The sequence below is a fragment of the Mastomys coucha genome, unplaced genomic scaffold (genome assembly GCF_008632895.1).
Source record: "Mastomys coucha isolate ucsf_1 unplaced genomic scaffold, UCSF_Mcou_1 pScaffold20, whole genome shotgun sequence".
In the NCBI taxonomy this organism is placed as follows: Eukaryota; Metazoa; Chordata; class Mammalia; order Rodentia; family Muridae; genus Mastomys; species Mastomys coucha.
Genome location: NW_022196903.1, coordinates 117697284 through 117723683, shown reverse-complemented (window position 1 = coordinate 117723683; position 26400 = coordinate 117697284). Strand labels below are relative to the sequence as shown.

Genomic DNA, 26400 nt, shown 5'->3' with positions numbered 1-26400 from the left:
CCCCCCCCCCCAGTCAGGGCCAGGCCAGGCCAGCTCCTCTGGCAGCAGAGGGGGGCAGGTGACAGGCAGGCATCGCAGCTGAGACAGTGAGGAGGCGCCTGGGAAGCGGAAACCTGGGAGAAGTCCAGCCAGAGCCCAAGTAAGAGGGAGCTGGCCGGCTCTGCCCTCTGGGATCGGGGGCCCACAGGGAGGGCTCAGGCAGGGCTGGGATTGATACCCAGGAGGGATAAGAGCCCCTCATCACAGGAGCAGGGCAGGATGTTAAGAACAGAAACATGGTCTGACGGGGACTCTTCAACACCTATTCCATGTCCCTGGCAGGAGCTAGAGCTACCCCTCGACCTGTGCACCATGGGGGAGATGGAGCAGCTGAGGCAGGAAGCGGAGCAGCTCAAGAAGCAGATTGCTGTAACCCCAGAACCCTCATCCTAGGGATCTTGGAGAGCAGAACTCAGGACACGTGGGAGTGTGGCCTGGGAGGGATTGGGTTCACTCTTGGGTGACACTTTAGAGACCTCTGATCTAGAAGAGGTTCAGAGATTTTAAATCTGGACCTCACCTTGAGACCAGCTCCCAGCTGCAGAGGCCCATGGCCTCCCCTATGTGAGGCGCATGTGCATGCCCCCTACCCTACCCCATAGCCTCCCTGATGCCTGCTTTCCCCGCAGGATGCCAGGAAAGCCTGTGCGGACATCACTCTGGCTGAGGTGAGACCTTCTGCTCCTCCGAGGCAGGACATTGGATAGGATGGGAGGGGACTGAGCAAGCACTTCAGGACCAGCAACATACTGCTTGCTGCCTGAGCTTTTAGCACATCCTGTCCTTGAAGCGAGGAAAGACATTCATGAATTAATTCAACAAACATCTATTAAGATCTGCTCCGGGCCAGCCATTATATTGGATACGGAAGACATAGACACTGGTCTTCATCCTGAGCAGTGAGGATGGGGGCGGGGCTGGGGGGGCAGGACTTCTCATAGACTCTAACGGCAGTTGTCTAAGGTGACATCTCATCCATTTTAAGATGCATGCTTCGTCACAGCTCTTTCTAGAATCAAGATGTATTTAACAATACACAATATCTCTTTAGCATATTGTTTCTTTCTTGGTGAGACACAAACTACGACTGTTTCTTAGAATAGATAGTCCAAGGCATGTCAGGTGGCACAGACGTGTAATCCAGCTGCTTGGAAGGCTGAGGTAGAACTGAAAACTCAAGGTGTGCCTGGGCTGAGGAGTGGGTTTAAGACCAGCCTGTCTCAGAATAAAAAGTAAAAAGTTGCCGGGCAGTGGTAGCACATGCCTTTAATCCCAGCACTTGGGAGGCAGAGGCAGGCATATTTCTGAGTTTGAGGCCAGCCTGGTTTACAGAGTGAGTTCCAGGACAGCCACGGCTATACAGAGAAACCCTATCTCAAAAACAACAACAACAACAACAACAACAAAAACCAAAGTAAAAAGTTGAGCTATGAGAAAAATTTCAAAATGGGAGATGTGAAGTTGGGTGGAGGTAGGAGGCAAAGGGTGGATGTGTGCGGAGTTAGGAGTTGGGCAGATATGACCAAAATGCCTGTGTGAAATTACCAGACAATTGATGGAAATATTATGTTAAAAAAAAAAAAGCAGAAAGGGTCTGGGGTTATATTTCAGTGACAGAATTCCTAGCTAGCATACTGAGGCCCTAGGATCAATCTACAGTTCTGAGGGGGAAAAAGCTAACCAGAATCAGTTATATTAAACATGTACATAAGAGTAAACATTCTGAGAAAGCCACCAGGCTAGATGCTTAACTACAGAATTCTATATGATTTCCGTGGCAACTCCGAGATAAAAGGCTCAGGGAAAGGTGTGACGATTTGCTGAAGGTTGACAAAGTGTGGCAGACAGAGTCTTCAGACTCCGTAGGCTTGGCAGCTCGGACACTGCTTGTAGCTTTGTGGAGTGGAGAACCCGAGTTCAGCCCTGCAGTCCCCTGTGCTGGCGATGCCATGGCTGTGTGGCACCGGTGTGTGAGGACAGGCACCTACCAATCCGGCACCACCGTGTTTCCTTCCCCAAGTTCATGTTTAGTGACCTCATACCAGCTGCTTGAAATTGATCAAGGTGGGAGAGCCTCCATACTAGCAGTTCCCCCCCTCTTCCCCCACCCCCCGCCGTGGTGTGCAGACACTAAACACTATGCTGTTTAGCAGCTTGCCACTCGCTATCCCAGCACCTGTGTCCTTGGAGGCTCAGTCACTCTAGACCAGGGGCCTCTTCTCTAAGGCTGGGGCATCTGCTCAAGCATCTGGGCCCCAGAAGAAGCTTATCCAGAGCAGGGGCCGGCCATTGCAGACACGTGAAACCCAATATCCCTTTCTCTGCAGCTTGTGTCTGGCCTGGAGGTGGTGGGACGAGTCCAGATGCGGACCCGGAGGACATTAAGGGGACACCTGGCCAAGATCTATGCCATGCACTGGGCCACCGACTCTAAGTGAGGATCCAGAGGGACCTAAAGGGGGAGGGCGAGGCAGGGAGAAAGAGGGACAGATGATACAGGGCCCCATTTCTCCAGGCTGCTGGTAAGTGCCTCGCAGGATGGGAAGCTGATCGTGTGGGACACTTACACCACCAATAAGGTACCCGCCCTTCCTACTGACCCTCCATCCTTCCTGGGGAGGCCATGCCTAATCTCTGTCCTGTTTGGCTGAAGCACAGGTCCAACATGCCCACAAATCTACCCTCCCTTGCAGGTGCATGCTATCCCACTGCGGTCCTCCTGGGTCATGACCTGTGCCTATGCACCATCAGGGAACTTTGTGGCATGTGGGGGGCTGGACAACATGTGCTCAATCTACAGCCTCAAATCCCGTGAGGGCAATGTCAAGGTCAGCCGGGAACTCTCTGCTCACACAGGTGAGAAGTCCTCTTTCCCTACGTAGAGAGTCAAGAAAGTCCAGGCCCCTGGCCGGTCATGGCCAGGACCTTGAGCCGGGACGCTGCCCTTCTAACCACCTCCAGGTTATCTCTCCTGTTGCCGCTTCCTGGATGACAACAACATTGTGACTAGCTCTGGGGACACCACGTGGTAAGGGTTGAATGCTGTGGGTGCTGAGTAAGGTCACCCTGTCCTGGGCAACTGTGACATTTTTCTGTGATGGGCTCCCTCTCTCCTGGCAGTGCCTTGTGGGACATTGAGACAGGGCAGCAGAAGACAGTGTTTGTGGGACACACTGGTGACTGCATGAGCCTGGCTGTGTCCCCAGACTACAAACTCTTCATTTCGGGAGCTTGTGATGCTAGCGCCAAGCTCTGGGATGTGAGGGAAGGGACCTGTCGTCAGACTTTCACTGGCCATGAATCAGACATCAATGCCATCTGTGTGAGTGCCCTCCACATGTGACCTTCAGCAACTACCTTAAACCCCAATATATGTCTGACCCACTTCCACTGTGCCTCTGAGCCCTTTCCTTATAATTTTTAAAAATAATTTTACCTTATAGGATAGTTTCAACACCAATGACGAGGAATCCCATGCTCACTTCACCCAGATTCACCATTAACATTTTGCCACACTTACTTTACCATTGTCTCTAGACACACACGTGCACACTCAGTCACACTTAGACCCTTACCTCTGTCCTCTGTGTGGAGCTAGACCTCCACATTAGAGCTTCCACATGCTAAGCAAGTGCCCTACCACCAAGCTCCATGCTAGGTCTTCAGTACTGAGTTCTTTTCTTTTCTTTTTTTTTGGTTTTTTGAGACAGGGTTTCTCTGTGTAGCCCTGGCTGCCCTGGAACTCGCTCTGTACACCAGGCTGGCCTCGAACTCAGAAATCTGCCTACCTCTGCCTCCCAAGTGCTGGGATTAAAGGCGTGTGCCACCACTGCCTGGCTCATCACATCTTTTTGATGGGGGTACACCAATTTTCTATATTCCCCCTCAAAGTATACCTGTTATTCTTCCTGATGATGTTCAGGCTATATGGACCTCATGTTATTCTTACACAGCCTGATCTAGTGATTAGGGTAGTAGCAGTAGGAATCTGATCTTTGTGTGTATGACCCTGGGAGACCTTGGTTCTCTTGCCTACAACATGCCTGCCTGTGGTGCTGGAGTCATGGCAGAAGGAGAACAAGAACACAGCCAGTGAACAACATTGATGCAGCTGGCTGCTTCACCCTACAGACTCAGGGACTGAGAGAAGTGACTTAGACTCAGGGACAGAGAGAAGTGACTTACCCCACCCCTACCCCAACCCCTACCCCCGTGGGAGCCAGGTCTGAGCCTTGACCCTTTCTTAACTGTACCCTCAGTTCTTTCCCAATGGGGAGGCCATCTGCACTGGCTCAGATGACGCCTCCTGCCGCCTCTTTGACCTGAGGGCCGACCAGGAACTGACGGCCTACTCCCACGAGAGCATCATCTGCGGCATCACTTCTGTAGCCTTCTCGCTCAGTGGTCGCCTGCTCTTCGCAGGCTATGATGACTTCAACTGCAATGTCTGGGACTCTCTGAAGTGCGAGCGTGTAGGTAAGGGTCTGCCTCAGACTCGCCAGCCTTCCCTCTTTCCCTCTCAGTTCCCTTCATGGACCCCTCCCCAACTCACTGCTGATCCCTAACTGTTACCTGACAGGAGCCATGGAAACCAACACCCTTTGCTTCTGAAACTAAGACCATGTTCCCTGAACAGAAAGTGCTCTAAGCAAGCCTTCCCTGCCTAGTGCTGTACTTGCTCCTTCTGGTCACACCCAAACCTGTGTACCTCAAATGTCCAGAACTGCGGCTTCAGGGCCATATATTAAGAGACAGCCTCAGGGACATGTGGATGAGAGTAAATCAAGATGTAGAGAGCACCAGGGTCCGGGCTAGCCTGGGGCCTTGTCTAGAATTGGTCTACTCTAAAGTGGAAAAGGACAGTCTGCATTCTATCAGGAGAGACCAAGAACTAAATAAAATAACCCCTGAGAAGGGCCCCAAGACCTGTTGAGTTGCTTACTTTTTGAGGGCCCCTATGTACTCCCCTGGGCCTTGCCTTTTTGTTTTAAAACCTAGAAACAAAGGACTCCTTTGGGCTCTTCAAAGTGGCCCTGGCCTTCTTCACAGCATACTGACATTACTAATCACTTTACCCTTGCCCCACCAGCGACTCAAGTTCTCGATGGAGGAACTGGCCTGACAAGAAATCCCTCTCCTCAGGGCTAACCCTCTCTCAGTGCCTTAGTCTCCATCAGGGCAGTCTAGTCCACCGAAGCCAGGCTTCTGGGCTCGCACAGACCCTCCCACATTGTGGCAGAGCAGGCTGACTTTTCTCTCTTCCTCAGGCATACTCTCTGGCCATGACAACAGAGTCAGCTGCTTGGGGGTCACAGCTGACGGGATGGCTGTGGCCACTGGTTCCTGGGACAGCTTCCTCAAAATCTGGAACTGAGGAGGCTAGAAGAAGAGGTGGGAAGCCGTGAAGGTTCTCAGCAGGCTCTACCTATGCCCCATATCCTTAGGGTCAGTCTTCTATACCCCAGGGGCCATTCCCAGTAAAACTCCTTTTAAGAGCAGTGGGATTATGGGGCTGTAGAACTGCCCCACTTCCTCTGATGGCCTCTCCCTCAGTAAACAAGAACAGACCTTCTCCACCCCAGAGTCCGCCTGGGCTCCAGTAGCCTTTGTCCAGACGGGAATGGCCAGAGTGCTTAGCCCATGACTGTGGATGTCGCTCCTAGGCTCCTGGCTCCCTTCCTCCCTTTCTCCTTTTCTGCCCTTGCATTCTCTCTTAGCACCTAATAAAATGTAGCACCCTGGTACCTCTGCGATGTCTGGCTTTCATGCCCTTTGTGCTCCAAGAAGTCCTAGGTCCCATTAACGGGCAACAAGCTATTACAAGTGCTAGGAATAAGGCTAGGAGCAGGAGGGATCGGGGCAGAAGCCAAGTGGTGGGAGGCATCTAACAGAAGCCTACAGACTACAGTCATAACATGTCTGTGCCCGAATAGGAGTTGGATGATATAGGGCTCCGAATAGGAGTTGGATGATATAGGGCTCCGGAAGAGGCCATTAACAAGTTCTAAGTGGGGTAGTACCATGGTCATTAAGCTTGTCAGAAAAACTGCCCTAACAACAGCGGTGAAGTGAAAAGAGAGACTGGCCCTCTAGAGGCCCATGGAGGGATGAGGCGGGTGGTAAGAGATTCAAAGAGAACCAGATTGAAACAGAGCACTCACCTAACATGAACAAAAACTCTTGAGTTCAATCTCCAGTAAAACACACACACATGCACACACACACAAACGCGTACACACCCACGCACGCACCCACGCACGCACACACACACGCACACACACACACACACACACACACACACACACACACACGAGACAAGACAGGGGAGGAGAAGACAAACACATAGAGTCACCAGGATCCAGTGACAACCTCACAGCTATGTCACATTCAATATGATGACCAAAGGCGAGACTTAGGCTTGAGTAGCTAGGTAGATCCATAAGGACAGGGAACAGGCAACGAGGAATAGCTTTGAGGGAAAGACCATGAATCTTATTTTAGGGGAACGAACATTGAGCGTTTATGTAGAGAGAGGGATCTGAAAATTACAAGCAGGTAAGTAATAGCTAAACCCAAATGAGGGGAAGGGCAGTGGAGGGCCAAGAGCAGAGCCTTGGGGAACATCAAAACTTAAGCAATATAAGGGAGGCTCAAGAGTGGCAGGAGAGATGTCTATCCAAGTCTCATAGGCCCCCAGGCTGCCATTCTATACACAGAAGACACAGTGCAGCTTTGGTCTAACTTCTTAAAGCATTATTTAAAATCGTCTACTTTAATATATAGGAAACACACAAAACATTTTAAAAGACTGATGTCCAAGTACCGGAGTTGGTAGCCTGAGAGGAATGAGAGAACAGGGCTTTCCTCCGTGCCCTCAGGGAAGAATCCAGCCCAGACCTAGCTCTCCATCAAAGCAAAATGCTGATTCTCCTTGTCCTGGTCCTGGCTTTGCTCCCGAGCTCCTCCTCCAGCTTTCAGAAACCTTCCAGGTCCAAGAATGACTCCTTCCTTTAGGTCCTTAACGTTTTCACTTAGGGCAGAAGGCCGCTTACCCTGCAAAAGGTGGGATACGAGCTGAGGGGCAAGCCAGAGGGGTGCTGCTAGGGAGAGGCAAGAGCTGGGGACAACGGCCTCCCACTTTAATGAGGGATACTCTTTTTTGTTTATATACATGAATGCTCTATTTGATGCCTGCGTGACAGAAGGCATCAGATCCCCTAGAGATGGTTGTGGGCGACCATGTGAGTGCTGGGAATTGAACCCCAGTCCTCCGGAAGAGCAGCCAGTGCTCTTAACTGCTGAGCTGTCTCTCCAGCCCATAATGATAGATACTTGGTGACAATTTTCACCCCCCTTCTTCCTTTACCTGCCGCAGTGTCAAGGTCCCAGGGGAGTTGTCATCCTGCAGGATGGTGAGAGGGGACCTCCCTAGAGCCCTGCTGTTTGCTTTCCGCCTGCTGCGCTTGGAACCTATGGGAAGAAAGGTTATGCTAAAGGTTCTGTTACAGCTTTACTCTTGCTCCATCACCCCAGGACGTGACTCCAGCTTCTCTTCCCTCCATCATGATCTTCAGTTTTGTACCTGAGGACTGAGGAGTGTCTGGGTCTCTGGAGGGCTTGTCTGAGTTCTGGCTGGCCACTGCGGTTTCTGTGGATTGTTTGGCCTCCTCCTTGGTAAACACCTGTTTGCAATCGAGTTCAGTCTGGCTCCAAGGCAGCAACTGGTCCTCCAGGGATAACTGAGGATCCGAAGGCAGGTCTAGTTCAGAAGTTAAAGGGGTTTCCTGGGGCCGAGCAGGCTCTGGGGAGGAGATCGATTCCGATGCTTCGGCCTCAAACGCTTCGCTCAGCTCTTTCACCAGTGAGCACTGAGGGTCTAGAGGCAAGAAGGAAAGAAGCTGCAGCTTTCAGATACAAATCAATGAGGGAAAGATAAAGGGGCATCAGGCTCAAGCTCGGAGGAAAGGGGCACAGGAAGAGTGAAACCAGGACGGGAAGAAACGAGATAGAACAAGCGCTGGGTGGCATCCCAGCCAGGAACACATGGGCAATTCTAGCACTCCCAGTACTGAAGTAGGATTACCGCAAGTTCCAGGCCAGCCTGGGCTACAACGGGAGGCCTTGACTTCAAAAGAAAAAGGGAAAAGGCAAAGAGGCTTGTTGCCAGACCCAATGGCCCGAGTAGCTACATGCAAGGAGAGAGCTGACTCCCTAAAGTTGTCCTCTGACTTTCAGATGTGAACTGTGTCAGATGCATGCCCTCCCCCACCTCCCTAAATCAATGTTAGAAAATGTTTTTAAGTGAGAAGGGTCTAATACAGGAGGCTAGAGCCCCTGGCACACTTAAGACCTTTGGTTCAAACCCCAGAGCAACAAAAACCAAACAAATAAAACAAACAAAAAAACTCCCCAGTAAAACAAAAATGGTCATGACAGCACTCTAGAATAGGTATCAGTTTCACAGGCATCCCCTGAGCCTGTCACTTGCCTGGACCACTGATCTTCATGGGTGTCCGTGCAATGCCAAGAGTAGGAGAGCGGGGATCTGGGTCTTGTGCCTGTTTGAGACTGTTCAGTTGTTCTGCTGGTAGGCTTGGCTGTGGAGAGCTCTCCACCTGTCAATATCATAGGTTAGAATAAGGCTGGGCCCTAACCTTTATCTCCTCCCATATTCCCAGCCAGAGCTACGATTGCCCACGCAGCCTGCCCAATACAGATTAAAGAATGCAGAAAGTTATCAGGCATGATAATGGCACATGCCTTATCTCAGTACTTGGGAGGCAGAGACAGGAGGATCTCTATAAGTCTGAGGCCAGCCTGGTCTACATAATGACAGGGCTACACGGTGAGACCCTGTCTTTAAAAAAAAAAAGTCAGAAAGGCAGAAAGGCAGCTAATGAAAAAAAGAGGTCATGAATTTGAAAGGCAGCAAGGAGGGGTATATGGAAGGGTTTGGAGGGAGGAAGGGAAAGGCAGAAATGATGAGATTATATTAGAACCTCAAAAAATAAATAATAAAAGGGAGAGGGATGGAGAAAGTAAAATTGCAGTGGTAGTGGGGATGAGGACTCATGTAAACAAGCTAGGCAGAGGCCCACGCATCCAGACAACTTTCCTGCATTCCCCAGCCCGGCCCAGTGTACCTGAATAGGAGTGCGCTGGATGCCAGCACTAGGTGAACGAGGGTCTGCTACTCGAGCCACATGCTTGTTGCGTGGCAGAGGCCGTGCTGGAGTGCCTGAGACGCTCTGAGTAGAACCCATCTTCACTAGGGTTGGGGACGGGGCCCGGCTGCGCAGATGCGGAGGAAGGGACGCCCGTCAGAAGACTCAGCGCTTACTGCTTCCGTGTCGGACCTCTGACCCCAGACCCACCGGATCTTCCCAGTTTCCCGCAGAGGAACCTCCGGGACGCTAGCCCAGAGACCTCTGCGAGGACAATGAGTGGAGCTTTTTAACTGAGCATTCGAGTCTGCGGGAGCCTTCGGATTTAACCACTGATTCATTCACATCACTCACCGGGCCCCAGCTCGACCTCTGGGCGAACACCAGCTGGAGAAACAACTCCCAAAGCCTGGAGTTTCAAACTTCCCTCCACGCCCCCTGTCCTGACCCTATTGGCTGAGCCGGAGCCGACTCTCATAGGCCAGTTGTGGGAAACGCGCCCTCCAGAGCAGAATGCCATTGGTCTGAAGGATGTCTATCATGAGGACTGGCCAATGGGCTGAGGACTAGCTTGGGGACTTTTTGTTTGGTATCGGCCTGTCAGCACTCGACTTGATGGGTGCCATTCAGCTTTTCTGTTTTATTAAACAAAATAGAATGAACTATCACACTATATGCACACAACCGGCTGGAGACGGGGTTAATATGGTTTGCCTAAAGCGAAGCAGCCATCCTTATTGGTTGACGGAGTTATCACAAGTCTCTCAACGGCCTCATTGACGACTCCTTTTCAAATACCAAGAAGACAAATGCTCCTCTGCTTTCCGATTGGACGAGTCCTTGGCAAAGTTCCAGTAATCAATGAGTTTAAACAACCGACAGTTCCTGCTCTGCACGTAAGGCATTCTTCCTTAAATCACAGCGCCTGCAACTCCGAGCCCTCCTGGAGCCTACACAGGTTGCCCCGGGAGAGCAGGATTGGCCCTTCCGACCATCAGTTGTACCGGCAGCGCTTTTAATTGGCATTCGCAGAGTGGGGGCAGAGGGCGGAGCGCCCGGAGGCAGGCGGAGTCCAACTGCCGATCTCGCGCGTCTTGCCTTTAGCGCATGCGCATAGTGAGTCGCGCTCATTGGACGCGAGAGCAGGAGGGGGTGGGTACTAGATACAGTGGGAGCTGCTGTGTGAGGAGGAGCTGCTGCCGGTGTCATGGCGGAGCTGAGTGAAGAGGCGCTGCTGTCAGTGTTACCGACGATCCGTGTCCCCAAGGCGGGAGACCGGGTCCACAAAGACGAGTGCGCTTTCTCTTTCGACACGCCGGTAAGCCCATTCCCCACGCCCGCGGCGACCACGACTTCCTTCCATCGCCCTGGTCATTCGGCCAGGCCTGCAAACCTTGGGCTACCGCCTCCTTGCGATGCACCTTGGGATTTGTAGTTTTCTCCGTACCTCTCTGCTTTTGCTTTTCATTATCTGTAGCTGTAGTATGACTACCACTCCCGGAAGCTACAGCTCTCGTCTTGCCCACTCCTGGTCTCGTGAAGCATTATGGGCATTGTAGTTGTCGGTGCCCCTTGTTCCTATTCTAAGCTCGAATTGGAACCCGACCGGCGAACTACATCCCCCAGGCGACTCCCAGAAAAAGCCTTGGAAGGTGGCCTTGCACGTTGCGCAGGGCTCTCCGGGTTTTGTAGTTTCATGTGGGAGGAGTAGGGGCGACTCCCCGCTGTTCTGGGCTAGGGTTGAGGTTGGGAAGGTATGTATCCTGCAGCTACTAGTCTGGAAGAGGATGCCAATCTGTAAAGAAGTCCGATTTAGAGAAACACTGAATTAAATAACCTTCACTCGTGGTTAATTTGGACTGGGGATGAGGAGGTGGGTCATTAGTCAGGAGGAGGAAAAACACCCAGTGGAGAGTTCTAGTCGTTTTTCCCTTGAAGTGAACTATAGTCGCGACCCCTCCCTTTTCTTCCGCCCTTCACAGGTTGCTGAGACAACCCCCCCCCCTTCAAGTATTCCTAAAGAGGGTTTCTTTGGAGGATGCTAAGGCCCCTTTCTCATCTAGCTCCCATTCTTGTCTAGTTAGACAAAGCCGCCGCCCACGCCGTGCTTCACGTTTTACAGGCTGCACCTTGTACCTCCCTTCCTGCAGTTCTGCCTTCCTGTGTCATCTTCAGCTGGAGACAAGCCTCCAGGCCCTAACTGAAAGGGCTGCAGTTTGGTTGGGATCCGCCCCCCTCATCGCCCCTCCCCTCTAGCGGTTGTTGGGCCCTGCCCAGAGCGTTCAGCCAGACCAGCTCATGGCCTGAAAACTGCAAGTCAGACTGGAAAGGCTTCATTAATGCATCCCCAGAGCTGAGTATAACAGCATAATGTGATGCCCACTTCAGGACCAGTCCTGTGATTTGTGGTTTGCTTGGTTTGGTGGGCTTTGATTAAAGCCCCAGATAATGCCCTGCTTCTCTCCTGTTGGCCTTGGTAGAAGTAAAGGATGATTGCTGGTCACGGTTTTCTATCTGCGAAGAAGCCAGCACCTTTTATTTTCATCTGAAGAGTTATTTGAGTGTGTCTACCTTCCAGGAGGGAAAGGTAGATATCAGTGGGTCTGTGTTTTCACTTAAAGACAAGACAGTTGTTCTTGTCTCTCCTTAGTACTTTATATGACTGAAAAATAATGTTTTCATTTGTTTGTTTTGTAATTTTTCCAACGCCTTGCCTTTTTCATTCTGAAGGCAAGAGCTCTCTAGCCTACTTCATTTATTAACAAACTGAAGCTTATCAGATCATCTTCTGATTCTTTTTATGGAAGAAAGAGAGTGTAGCTAAGCTTTGTGGTGAGAAATGCTTTATTAATGAACACTGCCATCTACATATTCTAGGGAGTGGTACGGTGCAATTTACTGGCCCACTAGCTGCCTTAGAGACCGGCCTAATTTTACTGTCACAGTGGAGAAGATTCCAAGGCCTCTAAGACTTCTAGTCCAGGGAGGGATGTCTATTGCTCCAAGCCTTGGATCTGAGATAAGAGTCTCCCAGCTCCCTCTCCCACTTTCTCTATCACCTTTACGACAGCACCCAAACTTAAAAACACATTGGAAGACTGGGTTAGTTTTAGGGAAACCTGTCTTTCCCTCCTTAGCTGTGATTTAGGGTGGACACTAATCTTCCCTGTTCTTCTTGAATTTTATGTTGTATAGCTCTGTCAGCAAATTGTTCATTAAAGGGATATCTCAAATGGGTGTGGTGGCAAGAAACCTATTCCCCCAGGCAGGCCTGGGAAGCTGAAACAGAAGACAAGTCTAGGGCATCCTGGGCTACACAGTGAGTTCCAGGCCAGCCTAGGTTACAGGAGGAGACTCTGTCTCAAAAATAACAAATGATAAGAAATAAAAGGGATAGCTTTAAGGTTGCCGGTTGATGGAACTCGAGTGGGGCCCTTATAAGGGAGAGGTATCAGGCAGGAGGTAACTAGTGGCTCTAAAATGATGGCCTTCATGACCTAAACTAGCTTCAGATTTAGCTGTGAGTCCCAAACAAGGTGTTTTCCCCCAAAGCCAGGGTTTTCATCTAGTAGAGAGTGTGACAGAGGAGAGGCCTGACCCCTGTCCTGACCCCGTCCTGCTGGGTGCTGTGTTCTCCACGCTTGTGATCTAGGAAGCTTTCTGAGTTAACAGACGTTAGGTAGGGTTGGGCTGGCTGGTGACATATGCAAGTTAGGTCTTTTTTTCTCCCACCTCTTTTAAGAATAATCCCTGATAGTGCGAGCCCCTTTACATTCTGGATCTCCTGAGCCCAAGAAGTGGTGAAGGGGGACCTTCTTTGGTTCAGTAGTGAGCGTCAACATACACTCAAAAAATCGCTGTCTGAGGAATATTGCTCAGCTGCCTCCTGAGCTTGGTGGCTGCTTTCAAATTCAGGATACAGGAGACCTTCAGCCAAATATCATGTCCCCGAAGGCTACATAAGTGCTAAGAGCTGCACAGTGTTAGGAAGCAAACCCTTTCTGACCCTTGATCCTTGGTTTCCCACATATGCAAGCTTCATCCCTCTCGTGTTTCCCCATTCTCATCGTGCCCTGCAGGAGTCTGAGGGTGGCCTCTATATCTGCATGAACACATTCCTGGGATTTGGGAAACAGTATGTGGAGAGACATTTCAACAAGACAGGCCAGCGTGTGTACCTGCACCTCCGGAGGACCCGGCGACCGGTAGGCACAGTGGCCAGGGTATGGGCTGGGAGCATGCAGACACATTCCACAAGGAGCCTGTTTTGAGTGTCTTCCCTTCTCACATAGGGTTATTGCTTTGGTAAAACACATGGCCAAAACCAAGTTGGGAGAATAGGCTTACACTTTACTTGGTTTACACTTCCATACCATAATTCATCATTGAAAGAAGTCAGGACTGGAACTCAAGCAGGACAGGTACCTGGAGGCAGGAGCTGAAGCAGAGGCCATGGAGGGGTTCTGCTTACTGGCTGGCTCAACCTTATAGAACCTAGGACCACCAGCCTAGGGATGGCACTCACAATGGGCTGGACCCTTCCATACCAGTCATTAATTAAGAAAATGCCCTACAGCAGTGATTCTCAACCTTCCTAATGCTGTGACCACAACAGTTCTTCATATTGTGATGACTCTAACCATAACATTATTCTTGTTGCTACTTTATAACTATTATTTTGCTGCTGCTATGAATTGTGATGTAAATATCTGATATGTGATCCCTGGGGGGGTTACAAAGCACAGGTTGAGAACTGCTGCCTGGGGGGTGGAGGGTAGGGTGGGGTGGGGGGAAGTATAGGATAGGATGTGGAACAGGCAGAGGGTAGACCGGGAGGGGGATAAAATCTGGAGTGTGAAAAAAACAGAAAAAATAAAAATTTAAAAGAGAGAGAGGGAGAGAACGAACAAATGAATTGCTGTCCTACAGGCATGCCTATAGCCCAGTCTTATGGAGGTATTTTCTCAGCTGAGGCTCCCTCCTCCCTGCTAACTCTAGCCTGTGTCAAGTTGATGTAAAACTAGCCAGCAGCCCTCTGACTCCCGCATAGTTCTTTGCTTTCCTTTCCTGCTCTCATTGTGTCCCTGAAACCTGACTGTTGATCAGCCCCATTGTGTTGTGCAGTTAACTTTTCTTTCCTCCCCATCCCCCTTCTTCCTTCTGTCCCTGGGGCTCATTGCTGGTCCCAACCTTTCAGTGAATAACCCCAGCTAGCCTGGAACATTTAGAGATCCCACTTCTGCCTCTTGAATGCCAGGACAAAGTCGTGCACCATCATGCCCAGCCCTCTGAGCCTCTTTTCATTGCAGAAAGAAGAGGACACCAGTGCAGGCACTGGAGACCCACCTCGGAAGAAGCCCACCCGGCTGGCCATTGGTGAGCTATTCGCTAGGAGAACCCTAAGCCTGATGAGTGGCCTCAGAGCTCTGGAGGGGACAAATTGGAGAGATGACAACAAATGGTAGCTGCCCTACTTTCTTTCTTATTCTCTGTTCTACCCAGGTGTTGAAGGTGGGTTTGACCTCACCGAGGACAAGTTTGAATATGATGAGGATGTGAAGATTGTCATTTTGCCAGATTACCTGGAGATCGCTCGGGATGGGTTGGGGGGGCTTCCCGACATTGTCAGAGATCGGGTATGCATATCTTACCACCCTTCCCAGGGATTCCAGGGCAGAAGGGGCTGCTGCAGTCATGGCTTACACAGTACTAACAGAACTGGGGACTGGGAGACGTGAGGGTGCATTTGGCAGTGGTGGGGTCCTGGCTGACCTCTCAGTTCTTCTAGGTGACCAGTGCAGTGGAAGCCCTACTTACAGCTGACTCAGCCTCTCGAAAGCAGGAGGTACAGGCTTGGGATGGGGAAGTCCGTCAGGTGTCCAAGCATGCCTTCAACCTCAAGCAGTTGGACAACCCTGCTCGCATACCTCCCTGGTGAGACCTGGCTCTGCTCATCTCTGGGCACAATCCCTAAAGTGAGGGTAAAGAGGCCACCTTTGTGTGGGAACTGGTAGAAGGTAGCAAGCCCAGAAGGAAGATATGGGGGAGAGGAACAACTCGGGGCAGCCAGACGAGAGAAGACAGGCTCTTGGACTGGTGGGGGCCTGCAGACTCCCCTCTCGCTGCCATTCCCATAGACCCCAACCCATAATTCAGCTAATTTTCTTCTTCTTGGGCTAGTGGCTGGAAGTGCTTCAAGTGTGACATGAGAGAAAACCTGTGGCTCAACCTGACAGATGGCTCCATCCTCTGTGGCCGACGCTACTTTGATGGCAGCGGGGGCAACAACCATGCTGTGGAGCACTACAGGGAGACTGGCTACCCCTTAGCTGTTAAACTGGGCACCATCACACCCGATGGAGCTGGTACTTGCCTGTCCCTCCCCACTTAATGTGTTCCAGTTACTCATTTCCTATGACACGAATAACATAAATGCATTCCCCTGGTACAACAAGGAGAGACTTTCACAGATCCCAGACGTTGCTATCTGCTCAGTCGCTATCTTTCCAAACATACCTTACTGTGGTAGCTTATGGTGCAGGGGTAGAGTCAGAATCAGAGTTAAAACTGGGTATGGGATTGCACTGGTGCACATCTGTTATCCCAGAACTTAGGAGGGGGAGGCAGGGGGGATCAGAAGTCGAAGGTTATCCTCAACTACATAATGAATTTGAGGTAAGCCTGGGCTATTACCAGAAACTAAGAGGGAAAGAAAAATCCCCTGCACATACACCAACACACGTGTGTATTAAAAAAGAAACTCAAAATTCCACTCCTTATCCTGTTTGACCGTTTCCTCTGACAATCAATCCCAGGGGGCTTTGTACCTCACTAATGTCCAAGTGAGCCAGGAGGTGATCCTGCTGGCTGCCACTCCATCCTCTGGGCAGGAGGTAGAGTTGGTGGCTAGGCCAATGCCACACTATGTCCCCTGCCATATTATGTCTTCCTTTTCCTCTAGATGTGTATTCTTATGACGAGGATGACATGGTTCTGGACCCTAGCCTGGCAGAGCACTTGTCTCACTTTGGCATCGACATGCTGAAGATGCAGAAGGTGAGGGAGAGCCTCGCCCCCATTAGGTTCAGATTCTCATTCTTGCCTCTGTGGCCCTCTGTGCCTGAAGCTGATGTACACACACACACACACAAATACACAGGCCCCAGGATAGATGGATTTCTCTGTAGTCACCTGGTCATTCAGTGAATACTACCAAATATTTGTTACATGCCAATCACCGTGTAAATAAAATAGACATGATCGCCCCGCGGTGGTGGCGCACGCCTATAATCCCAGTGCTTGGGAGGCAGAGGCAGGCGGATTTCTGAGTTTGAGGCCAGCCTGGTCTACAGAGTGAGTGCTAGGACAGCCAGGGCTACACAGAGGAACCCTGTCTCGAAAAACCAAAAAATAAAAAAATAAAAAATAAAAAGAATAGACATGATCGTCTGGGCGGTGGTGGTGCATGCCTTTAATCCCAGTACTTGGGAGGGAAAAGCAGGAGGATCTCTGAGTTCAAGGCCATGGTGGTCTACAAGAGAGTTCCAAGACAGCTAATGCTACACAGAGAAACTCTGTCTCAGGAGAAAAAATAATAGATAGGTATAGTTCTTGCTTTTATAGACATAGTGTAGGATCATGGCAGGTCTTAGTCGTGTCCCCAAATAAATGACTATTTGTAAACTACTGACCAGTAGTATGAGAGACGATGAAGGTATGGTGCTACCATGCTGTACGGCAGAGGCCCTGGCCTGAGTAGGGACCAGGGATGCTCTCTGATGAGTGTTCTTCAGTAATGAAGTGAGTAGAATGACTTCCGAGTAGAAAGAACACTCTGGGTAGGGAGAAATTGGTCATTTCACTCCCTCATTCAAGCAGAGTCGTGGACGTAGGAGGATTCTCAGTCCAGAGCTTAGAGACTGCGTGGTATATAATATGCCCAGGCCCCTAATTCCATCAATCCTGGGCTATATCTGGGTCTCGCCCTAGGCTCTGGGTAACTTCAGGATTGAGCCTCTTGCCCAGTCTTAAGTTCCCCTTCCCTGCAGACGGACAAGACAATGACTGAGCTGGAGATAGACATGAACCAGCGGATTGGTGAGTGGGAGCTGATCCAGGAGTCAGGGGTGCCACTCAAGCCTCTGTTTGGGCCTGGTTACACGGGCATCCGGAACCTGGGTAACAGCTGCTACCTCAACTCCGTGGTCCAGGTGCTCTTCAGCATCCCTGACTTTCAGAGGAAGTGAGTGACGCCTTGTCTTTTCTATTGACCTATGCTGTGTACAACCCAAGTAGGGTTTAGTTTACCACAGTGTTGCGTTACTTAAGGAGGGCCATGAGAACAGTGGAGATGGAGGGGGAAAGAGACCATGGCTGAGAATTATTAGTTGGCTGAAACCAAATACTTTTTAACGTCTTAGCTCCTCTTCTGGTTGACAGTCTCTTTGCACACTGTCCTTCAGCTGTCCTCCGTGTCTGTGTGCCTGCTCTCATTCTTAGAATAGCTCTGTTCTACCATAGCAGGCGTGCTGTGAAGGGAGTGTGTTATAAAGCTGCCCTAGCACACCCTTCCCAGTAACAGAGCAGAAAAGAACAAAGTATATGAGCTGTGTTTATTCTAACGCTGGGCTGCCTTCTTGTTCCCTTGGTTCTGCCTTGGGAAAGAAGCCTGGAAGAGTTGCCTTGGGCACACTGCATGCTGCCTTCAGTTGAGAGGGGAGGATGGACAGGTTGCTGCTGAGAATGGACTAGAACTCTAGGGAAACCACGTTCATGTGATTAATAGATGATTTATCCCTTCCTTTTTCCTGCTACTCTGCTTTTGCCTCTTAGGTATGTGGATAAATTGGAGAAGATCTTCCAGAATGCCCCAGCGGACCCTACCCAAGACTTCAGCACCCAGGTGTATGTAGCCTGCAAAGGCTGTTGAGAGCTTCATAACGTCCTGTCTTTCTACGCCATGACCACCTGGGGTGGGCATGAGTGAGACTCTGAACAGTTAGAAGCTGTAGACTGCCTGTTGTGCTGAGTTCCTATGCAACCTAAGGTGTTCCTATCCCTACGAAGCTACACACAGATTTTTTTTTTTTTTAAAGATTTATTTATTTTATGTACACTGTAGCTGTCTTCAGACACACCAGAAGAGGGCATCAGATCCCATTACAGATGATTGTGAGCCACCATGTGGTTGGTGGTAATTGAACGCAGGACCTCAGGAAGAGTAGTCAGTGTTCTTAGCCATTGAGCTATTTCTCCTGCCCCTACACACAGATTTTTAAGAATTGTCTAAGTTCGGTCATGAGCAAGATTGAAGGAAAGAGTAAAAGATGCATGCAGCTTCCAGGATCATTAATTGACTAGCTAAATGGTTTTCTTGGCTATTACTACAGGGCCAAGCTGGGGCATGGCCTTCTCTCTGGAGAGTATTCTAAGCCAGCACTGGAGTCAGGTGATGGGGAGCAGGTACCAGAACAAAAGGTGAGTTTAGGGCTTTATCTTTTTCATACTGTAGAATTATATAGAGAAACTAAGATCTGGGAGGTGTCTAAATTAGGTCATTTGGTTCGTACTGAATCTCTGCCCTGCTCCTGCCTAGGAAGTTCAAGATGGCATTGCCCCTCGAATGTTCAAGGCCCTCATTGGCAAGGGCCACCCTGAGTTCTCCACTAATCGGCAACAGGATGCCCAGGAATTCTTCCTACATCTTATCAACATGGTAGAGGTAAGGATGGGACAATGTCAGAGAGGTCACTACTAATTCTTCTGTTTGCACCCACCTGCCTCCTCTCCCCACACCCAGTCCCTGTAATTGAGCAGTCTATTCACACTCAGCCTGTTCTGTGCACAGTAGTTGCAACTGAGGAAAATAGTCAAGACAAGTGATGTTGACTTGTGGTAAACCCAGTTAAGCTTAGAACAGCAAAAACATTAAGAGGGCTGGGAGGTGGGCACAGAGGTAGAGCACTTGGCCAGCAAGCACGAGTCTCTGGGTTTATCCCCACAGGAAAATACTTAGTACTTACAAAGAAAAATACATGGGGCTGGAGAGATGGCTCAGCAGGTAAGAGCACTGACTGCTCTTCCAAAGGTCCTGAGTTCAAATCCCAGCAACCACATGGTGGCTCACAACCATCTGTAATGGGATCTGACGCCCTCTTCTGGTGTGTCTGAAGACAGCAACAGTGTACTTGCATATAATAATAAATAAATCTTTAAAAAAAAAAAAGAAAGAAAGAAAAATGCAGGTTTCGTATTACAGTGGCCAGAAGTGAGGTTTGAGGGTGGTTAATTAGGGAAGGCTTCTACTCTATCATGCATCCCTGTGTTCCATCTTCCAATCCTCTGCCATTTCCTACTGGTTCCCTAATAAAAATGTTTAAGCCTCAGTTTGTTCCCTGGCTGCCCAGACCTTCCTATCCTGCCTGTTTCCCATAGAGGAATTGCCGGAGTTCTGAAAATCCAAATGAAGTGTTCCGCTTCTTGGTGGAAGAAAAGATCAAATGCCTGGCCACAGAGAAGGTTAAGTACACTCAGCGAGTTGACTACATCATGCAGTTGCCTGTGCCCATGGATGCAGCCCTTAACAAAGGTAGCTTGCTTGCTCAGCAAGGCCTTGGCATGAATGAAGTCCAGATCTGAAGCTGGAGCATAGTGGGGCTGGGGTTAGCGCTGTTGAGGTGGGAGGCAAGGTACATGAGATGTGTCTAGTAGGCTTTGATGAGGGTAGGGAAATGGCAATAATTTAGGGCACAAGGCCAGCATGCCAAGTTGATTAGAAAACAATTAGAGAACAAGGGGTATCCTGTAAGACTCCACCACCTGGTATTTTCACCAGAGGAGCTTCTAGAGTATGAAGAGAAGAAGCGGCAAGCCGAAGAGGAGAAAGTACCACTGCCAGAACTGGTTCGGGCCCAGGTGCCCTTCAGCTCCTGCCTGGAAGCCTACGGGGCCCCTGAGCAGGTGGATGACTTCTGGAGCACGGCTCTACAGGCGAAGTCGGTCGCTGTCAAGTATGTCCTTTGGCCTGGGTTTCAGCTGCCACCCTTGTGGGGTAATCACCAGAGACATTCTGCCTGTTGGCTCTTTGCTCATCCTGTTGGAGATGTCAAGATTATCCCCTGGGCCTCAGGGTTTGGTTTGTCCCTGAGGGTACCAGGAGGTTGACGCAGGGGTAGTCGTGGGTGATGACTTCCTCTCTTAACTTATCCTTTCCTGGCACTTCTGTAGTGCAAGCTCTTTTTCCAGAATGGCCTCCCACTTGCTCTCGCCATTATGCTAGAGCCCAGGTACTTAGTGTCAGCTGAAGGCATACTCTGGCTTCTAGAAACAGCTTGCTTTTGGCCACTGGTATGGTTCTGGGACCTGGAAAGGTGCTTCAGTTTTAGGGACCAAGTCCTGAGCCCTTTGCTGCTCCTGCCAATCACATACCTGGCTTCTGCAGCTCCTTGTGCACACACCCCTGATCTCTACTCAGGCAAGAGGAGAAGGGGTATCTCCTGGGATACTGGACTTCGCCCAAGAGAGACTAAACCCAGTGTAGAGAAAGGAGAGCTCTGGGGTGCCAGCACATTTTCTCTCTCCAGGACCACACGGTTTGCCTCCTTCCCTGACTACCTGGTCATCCAGATCAAGAAGTTCACCTTTGGCTTAGACTGGGTGCCCAAGAAGCTGGGTATGCTGTTCGGGATGGGGTGGTGATACAGAAAGTCCTAGAAAAAAAGATAGTTTTAACATGTATCAACTAGTGTTGGTCAGACTTTTCTCTGAAAAGGGAAGCATTTTGTGCATGTTTCAAAATGTATCTAGTTTGAAAAGATACTGATTAAAACTTCTTTGGGTTTTTCATTGTTTTTGAAGCAGAGTCTCACTGTAGCCCTGGTTGGCCTGGAACTTGCTATGTAAATTAGGTTGGCCTCACACAGACATCCGCCTGCCTCTGCCTCTTAAGTGCTAGGATTAAGGGCGTGTGTCATGATGCCTGGCTAAAACTATTTTGATAGTCTTGACCGATTGTATTGTTCAAGATTTTCTAGTTGATGGCAGTGTTTTATTGGGATAATCTTGAAGCAGGTCTTCCAGGTCCCTGGCTCTAATGTGACACTACTGATTTATCTTGATTCTGTGGAGAAGGAAACAGACCTTCAGAAGTATAAGGCACTCCGATTGTAGAGACCCCTTGCCTGTCTACTGCTCAGGGTAGATTTAGAACTAGAATATAGTTCCCTTGACTCCTACACTTCCGCGTATTTTCTGTGGTTGGAACTTCTAAGAGCCGATCTAAAACGCGGCGCAGGAGCTTGAGGCTCTGCCGTGCTTTTGCAGGTTAGTGTCAGGAAGCTGCTGAAGTGATCCGTCTCACCATTCCAATTGCAGATGTGTCCATTGAGATGCCAGAGGAGCTAGATATCTCCCAGCTGAGGGGCACAGGGCTACAGCCAGGAGAGGAGGAGCTGCCTGACATTGCCCCACCCCTGGTCACTCCGGACGAGCCCAAAGGTAGCCTTGGTTTCTATGGCAACGAAGACGAAGACTCCTTCTGCTCCCCTCACTTCTCCTCTCCGACATGTTAGTGACTCTTCTTCCTGCCTGCCTCTCTCCCTGGCTGATGGGGGGGGCTTCTCTGTATTACTGCTTCCTTCCCATCCTTTATGTTTCTCCTGTCCCCCTTCCACATTTCCTCTGTGCCTTGTTGGATGTGAAGACTGGCTGAAATACTCCCAGCTGCATTCTTATGTGGGTGTCAGCAGCACTGCCCGGCCGCCTCTATGTTTCTTACTTCCTTGGTTTGGGTTGGGAGGGAAAGGGGCATCGAGCTCCATGAGTGGCAGGAAACTGTTCCCATTTTCGTGCCTGGTTCTGATATGAAAGAAAAGCACATAAATGGGTGGTTGGGACCAGGCTAGAGGCTTGGCACGTGGGAGGATGAGGAAACCAATGGAGACAGTAACAGGAAGTCATCAGGATAATTCTCCCACAGCACCCATGCTGGATGAATCCGTCATCATACAGTTGGTGGAAATGGGCTTCCCTATGGATGCCTGCCGGAAAGCTGTGTACTATACAGGAAACAGTGGGGCTGAAGCAGCCATGAACTGGGTCATGTCACACATGGATGATCCAGGTAGGCACAGGTGGGTAGCAGGATGGAACAGGGCCTCCATCTGTCCCCCAAACACTCATGCCTTCCTCATCCACAGATTTTGCAAATCCCCTCATCCTGCCCGGCTCCAGTGGGCCTGGCTCCACAAGTGCAGCAGCTGATCCCCCACCAGAGGACTGTGTGACCACCATTGTTTCCATGGGCTTCTCAAGGGACCAGGCCCTGAAAGCTCTACGGGCCACGGTATGCCCTGCCTCTGGGATTTGGAGCCCATGGGGAACGTGGGGTGGGAGTAAGGTCACGTTAACACCTTTGGTTAGTGGTACCAAAAACCAGTACAGTGTGGTTAAAGCTGTCTGCTCTTTTTGTGACTGTGATAGCCACAGTGTTGGTGTGCCTGCCTGGCTCTTTAGGAAAAGTAACACTTCCCTCCTCTTCAAGAACAATAGCTTAGAGCGAGCTGTAGACTGGATCTTCAGTCACATTGATGACCTAGATGCAGAAGCCGCTATGGACATCTCTGAGGGACGCTCAGCTGCTGACTCCATCTCTGAGTCTGTGCCAGTGGGACCTAAAGTCCGAGACGGTCCTGGAAGTGAGTGTCCCCCAGAATCCGGGTAGATCTGAGGCTGTCTGCTGTGCAGCCCCTCATTGCAGTGCTGTGTCTTTCTCAGTCTGAGGGTCAGAAGCCCTGTCTCTCTGATGGGTCTCGTGAGGGTGGAATTTGAGGAGCTGAGGTGCCCTTTGCCCGTGTTCCCTGAAACTCTGGTTTTGAGTTTGAGCTGTTAAATACTGTTGTTCTTTGTAGTTTTCTCCCCTGCTTTATCTTTCTCTTCTTCCCCAGAGTATCAGCTCTTTGCCTTCATTAGTCACATGGGCACATCTACTATGTGTGGTCACTATGTCTGCCATATCAAGAAGGAAGGCAGGTAAGGGGCTAGTGATATGTCCTGTGAATGAAGGGGTGCTGGTGGGAGTGGGGAAGGGCAGCCTGGAAGCCCCTGCAATATTTGTGGAAGAAGTCAGATTAAAAAAAAAAAAAAGCCTCCTCACAGGGATAGGCAAGCCACATCCCAGGGCTTTTTGTAAATGAAGGTTTACTGGTACGTAGTCATCTGCTTGTTTATGGACTGCCTGGGGCAGCAGTAAAGTTAAATAATTGTGGCAGAGGCTAATTACTCAGTGAAAATGGTGGTCAGTGGCTATGTATAGTGGCTTCCGGCTTCAGTGCTAGCACTGAGGTGGAGGCAAGGGAGCCAGCAGTTGAAGCTCATCCTTGGCTACGTGTGAATGAGGTTCAAGTGATCCTGTGCTCTGTGAAGCCCTGTCTCCAAAGGGGCTGGGCTAGGCTGTGGAGACGCTTGGTGGCTGAGAACACTGCCACTCTTTGCAGAAGACCTAGGTTCAGTTGCCAGCACCCAAATGAAGGCTAATGACTGTCCATAACTACTTCTAGGGGATCGGGCACCTTATGGCCTTTATGGGCACCTGCACTTATGTCTGAGCATACACACGCGCACACATACTCTTACTTTAAAAACAAATCCTTTTTTTTTTTAAGTGGTATAGATTTTTTTTGTTGTTTGTTTGTTTGTTTTTGTTTTGTTTTTCGAGACAGGATTTCTCTGTATAGCCTTAGCTGTCCTGGAACTCATTCTATATAGACCAGGCTGGCCTCGAACTCAGAAATCCGCCTGCCTCTGCCTCCCAAGTGCTGGAATTAAAGGTGTTTGCCACCACTGCCTGGCTACTTATTTTTATTTGTATGAGTACACTGTAGCTGTCTTCAGACACACCAAAAGAATGCATCAGACCGAGCTGGTGAGATGGCTCAGCGGGGAAGAGCACTGACTGCTCTTCGGAAGGTCATGAGTTGAAATCCCAGCAACCACATGGTGGCTCACAACCACCCATAATGAGATCTACAGTGTACTTACATATAATAAATAAATAAATCTTTTAAAAAAAAAAAAAGAATGCATCAGACCCCATTACAGATGGGACGCCATGTGAGCCACCATGTGGTTGCTGGGAATTGAACTCAAGGTCCTCTGGAAGAGCAGTCAGTGCTCTTAACCGCTGAGCCATCTCTCCAGCCGAACAAATCCTTTTGTAAAAAAAGGATATTAGACAGTGGTCTCTCCAGCTCCCCTAGCTTCACAGGAATGGGTGCAAGATGAGTGTAAAATGCAGTCTAGGCTAACAAGACCCCAGAGAGAAAAGGTACCTGCTGTCAGTCCTGGCAGCCTGAGTTGAATTCCCCAGACCAGAAAACTTCGCTCTGATCTTTATACACCATGGTTCAAGTGGTTATTAGTGCAAAATAAATACAATTTTTGAAAATACATTCTGAGCATGGTGGCATACAATTTTAATTCCAGCACTTGGGAGGCAGAAGGAGGGCAGATGTATGAGTTCGAGGTTAGCTTGGTCTACAGAGTGAGTTCCAGGATATCCAGGACTACACAGAGAAACCCTGTCTCGAAAAACAAAAACAAACAAATACAATCTAGCTGGATATACACATTTTAATACCAGCATTGGAGATACGGGGGCGGTGGTGGTGCACGCCTTTAATCCCAACATTTGGGAGGCAGAGGCAGGTGGATTTCTGAGTTCAAGGCCAGCCTGGTCTACAGAGTGAGTTCCAGGACAGCCAGGACTACACAGAGAAACCCTGTCTAGAAAAAACAAAAAACAACAACAAAAAAAAAAACAGCATTGGAGAGGCACAAGTAGCTAGATTTCTGAGTTTGTAGCCAGCCTGGCTTACATAGGGTTCCAGGACAGCCAGGTTTGTTGGGACCCTGTCTCTAAATGAACAATGATGACATGAAATAGGGAAATGAGATTTTGAAGCTCCATTCAGACTGCTAGCTGGGTGGTAGATTTGGGATGCGGGCATAGAATCAATGGAGATCCTTCCCAGAAATTCCTCAGGGCCAGTGTGGAGGGGCTCACTGCTCATCATTCTCTGTCCCTTTCTCCATTTCCAAGGTGGGTGATCTACAATGACCAGAAAGTGTGTGCCTCCGAAAAGCCACCCAAAGACCTGGGCTACATCTACTTCTACCAGAGAGTGGTCAGCTAAGAGTCTGCCCTCAACCCTTCCACTTCAGGCAGGGGACAGACCATCTGGCATGAGGGACGGGCTGAGGATGGACTTCAGCCCCTGCTCTGTACCTTTTTTCTTTTTGTCCCCAGCAGCGGGAAGGAGCTGGAGGCCATAGGAGAATGGCCAAACAAAGAGGAGGGGTACTCATTAGACTTTGGGGGTCGAGTGGGGATGGGACAGGAAGGGGCCACCTGCCTGTCCACAGTGGGACCTTGTTGCTTCCTTCCCCAGCCCCTTGAATCCACAGTGCTCTGCTTCTCTGTGATGACCCAACCCCTGACGTGGGGAGGGGTCTTACCTGTGTGTGTGTGTGTGGATGTGGCTTTATGCATCTTCCCAGGGGAGGGAGCGACTGTGCCTCCCCTCCCCGTATGTGTTTGCTCCCTTGTGGTGGGGCAGAGGAGGCTCTGAGGGAAATAAGACCCTCCCCACACCCTTTGCCCGTCTGCCTCAGCCTCCGTTCTGTCTTTATGGTCCTCTGGAAAAATGCCAAAATACATGATGTGAATAAAAGTACAAAGACTGACTGGCTTTTAGTTCTTTGGGGGAGACTTGTTCTGGGGAGGATTACTGGAAGGGACGTTCAGAGAGGCCCAACTTGAGGTCCTTTGCCCTACCACCCCCAACCCCTTGTCTCTAACTCTAGAAATGCTCAGAAAACTGAGGTGGGGGATGGGAAGTAAATGGAAAACTAAGAAGAGTGGCTGCCTCACACACACCCCCACTGGCCATGCACTTGGTCTAACCCCATTGTTGCTGGACAAATAGAGGACACAGAGCAGGGGGTGGGCAGTCCATACTGTTATCAGCTGACTACAAGGCTGCAGCCAGCCTGTCCCCCCTCCCCCACACACTGGTATCCCACTCTTTGCTCCATTTGGCCAAGGCCTGACAACTGCAAGGCCCCCATAATCACCAGCGACGTTTGTGACATACTTGGCCCCCTTCCTTGTGATTGCTGAAAGGCTCCTCAACCGTGGCTT

General features: G+C 50.0%; 3 protein-coding genes across 6 annotated transcripts; 2 read left to right on the top strand and 1 right to left on the bottom strand.

The window, feature by feature from the left end:
* The first annotated feature begins 23 nt into the window (after positions 1-23).
* Gnb3 (G protein subunit beta 3) lies at positions 24-5783 on the top strand. 2 transcript variants are annotated; one of them, XM_031383377.1, is made up of 10 exons: positions 24-139; positions 322-408; positions 669-707; positions 2367-2473; positions 2555-2618; positions 2733-2895; positions 3001-3067; positions 3160-3361; positions 4299-4515; positions 5307-5783. In XM_031383377.1, the coding sequence occupies exons 2-10, from the start codon at positions 352-354 to the stop codon at positions 5411-5413; spliced, it is 1023 nt and encodes a 340-aa protein (XP_031239237.1). In that variant the 5' UTR covers positions 24-139; positions 322-351; the 3' UTR covers positions 5414-5783. The 2 variants fall into 2 exon arrangements, with proteins under 2 accessions (XP_031239237.1, XP_031239238.1); XM_031383378.1 differs by lacking the exons at positions 24-139; positions 322-408; positions 669-707 and adding an exon at positions 1846-2103.
* A 751-nt stretch (positions 5784-6534) lies between these two features.
* On the bottom strand, positions 6535-9769 carry Cdca3 (cell division cycle associated 3). The gene is made up of 6 exons (XM_031383379.1): positions 9558-9769; positions 9183-9330; positions 8528-8654; positions 7622-7915; positions 7406-7509; positions 6535-7092 (listed from the first exon to the last, which is right to left on the bottom strand). Exons 2-6 carry the CDS (start codon positions 9300-9302, stop codon positions 6937-6939), a joined length of 801 nt encoding a protein of 266 aa, XP_031239239.1. The 5' UTR covers positions 9303-9330; positions 9558-9769; the 3' UTR covers positions 6535-6936.
* Positions 9770-9877: 108 nt separating this feature from the next.
* On the top strand, positions 9878-25943 carry Usp5 (ubiquitin specific peptidase 5). Of its 3 annotated transcripts, none has more exons than XM_031383375.1 (20): positions 9878-10099; positions 13283-13408; positions 14513-14579; positions 14706-14839; positions 14992-15137; positions 15384-15568; positions 16165-16259; positions 17252-17445; positions 18036-18107; positions 18593-18680; positions 18799-18924; positions 19638-19791; positions 20038-20212; positions 20786-20874; positions 21576-21767; positions 22180-22323; positions 22400-22545; positions 22744-22897; positions 23147-23231; positions 25300-25943. In XM_031383375.1, exons 1-20 carry the CDS (start codon positions 10013-10015, stop codon positions 25391-25393), a joined length of 2553 nt encoding a protein of 850 aa, XP_031239235.1. In that variant the 5' UTR covers positions 9878-10012; the 3' UTR covers positions 25394-25943. The 3 variants fall into 3 exon arrangements, with proteins under 3 accessions (XP_031239235.1, XP_031239236.1, XP_031239234.1); XM_031383376.1 differs by lacking the exon at positions 9878-10099 and adding an exon at positions 10285-10521 and having other exon boundaries at positions 21576-21698; XM_031383374.1 differs by lacking the exon at positions 9878-10099 and adding an exon at positions 10285-10521.
* Positions 25944-26400: the final 457 nt, after the last annotated feature.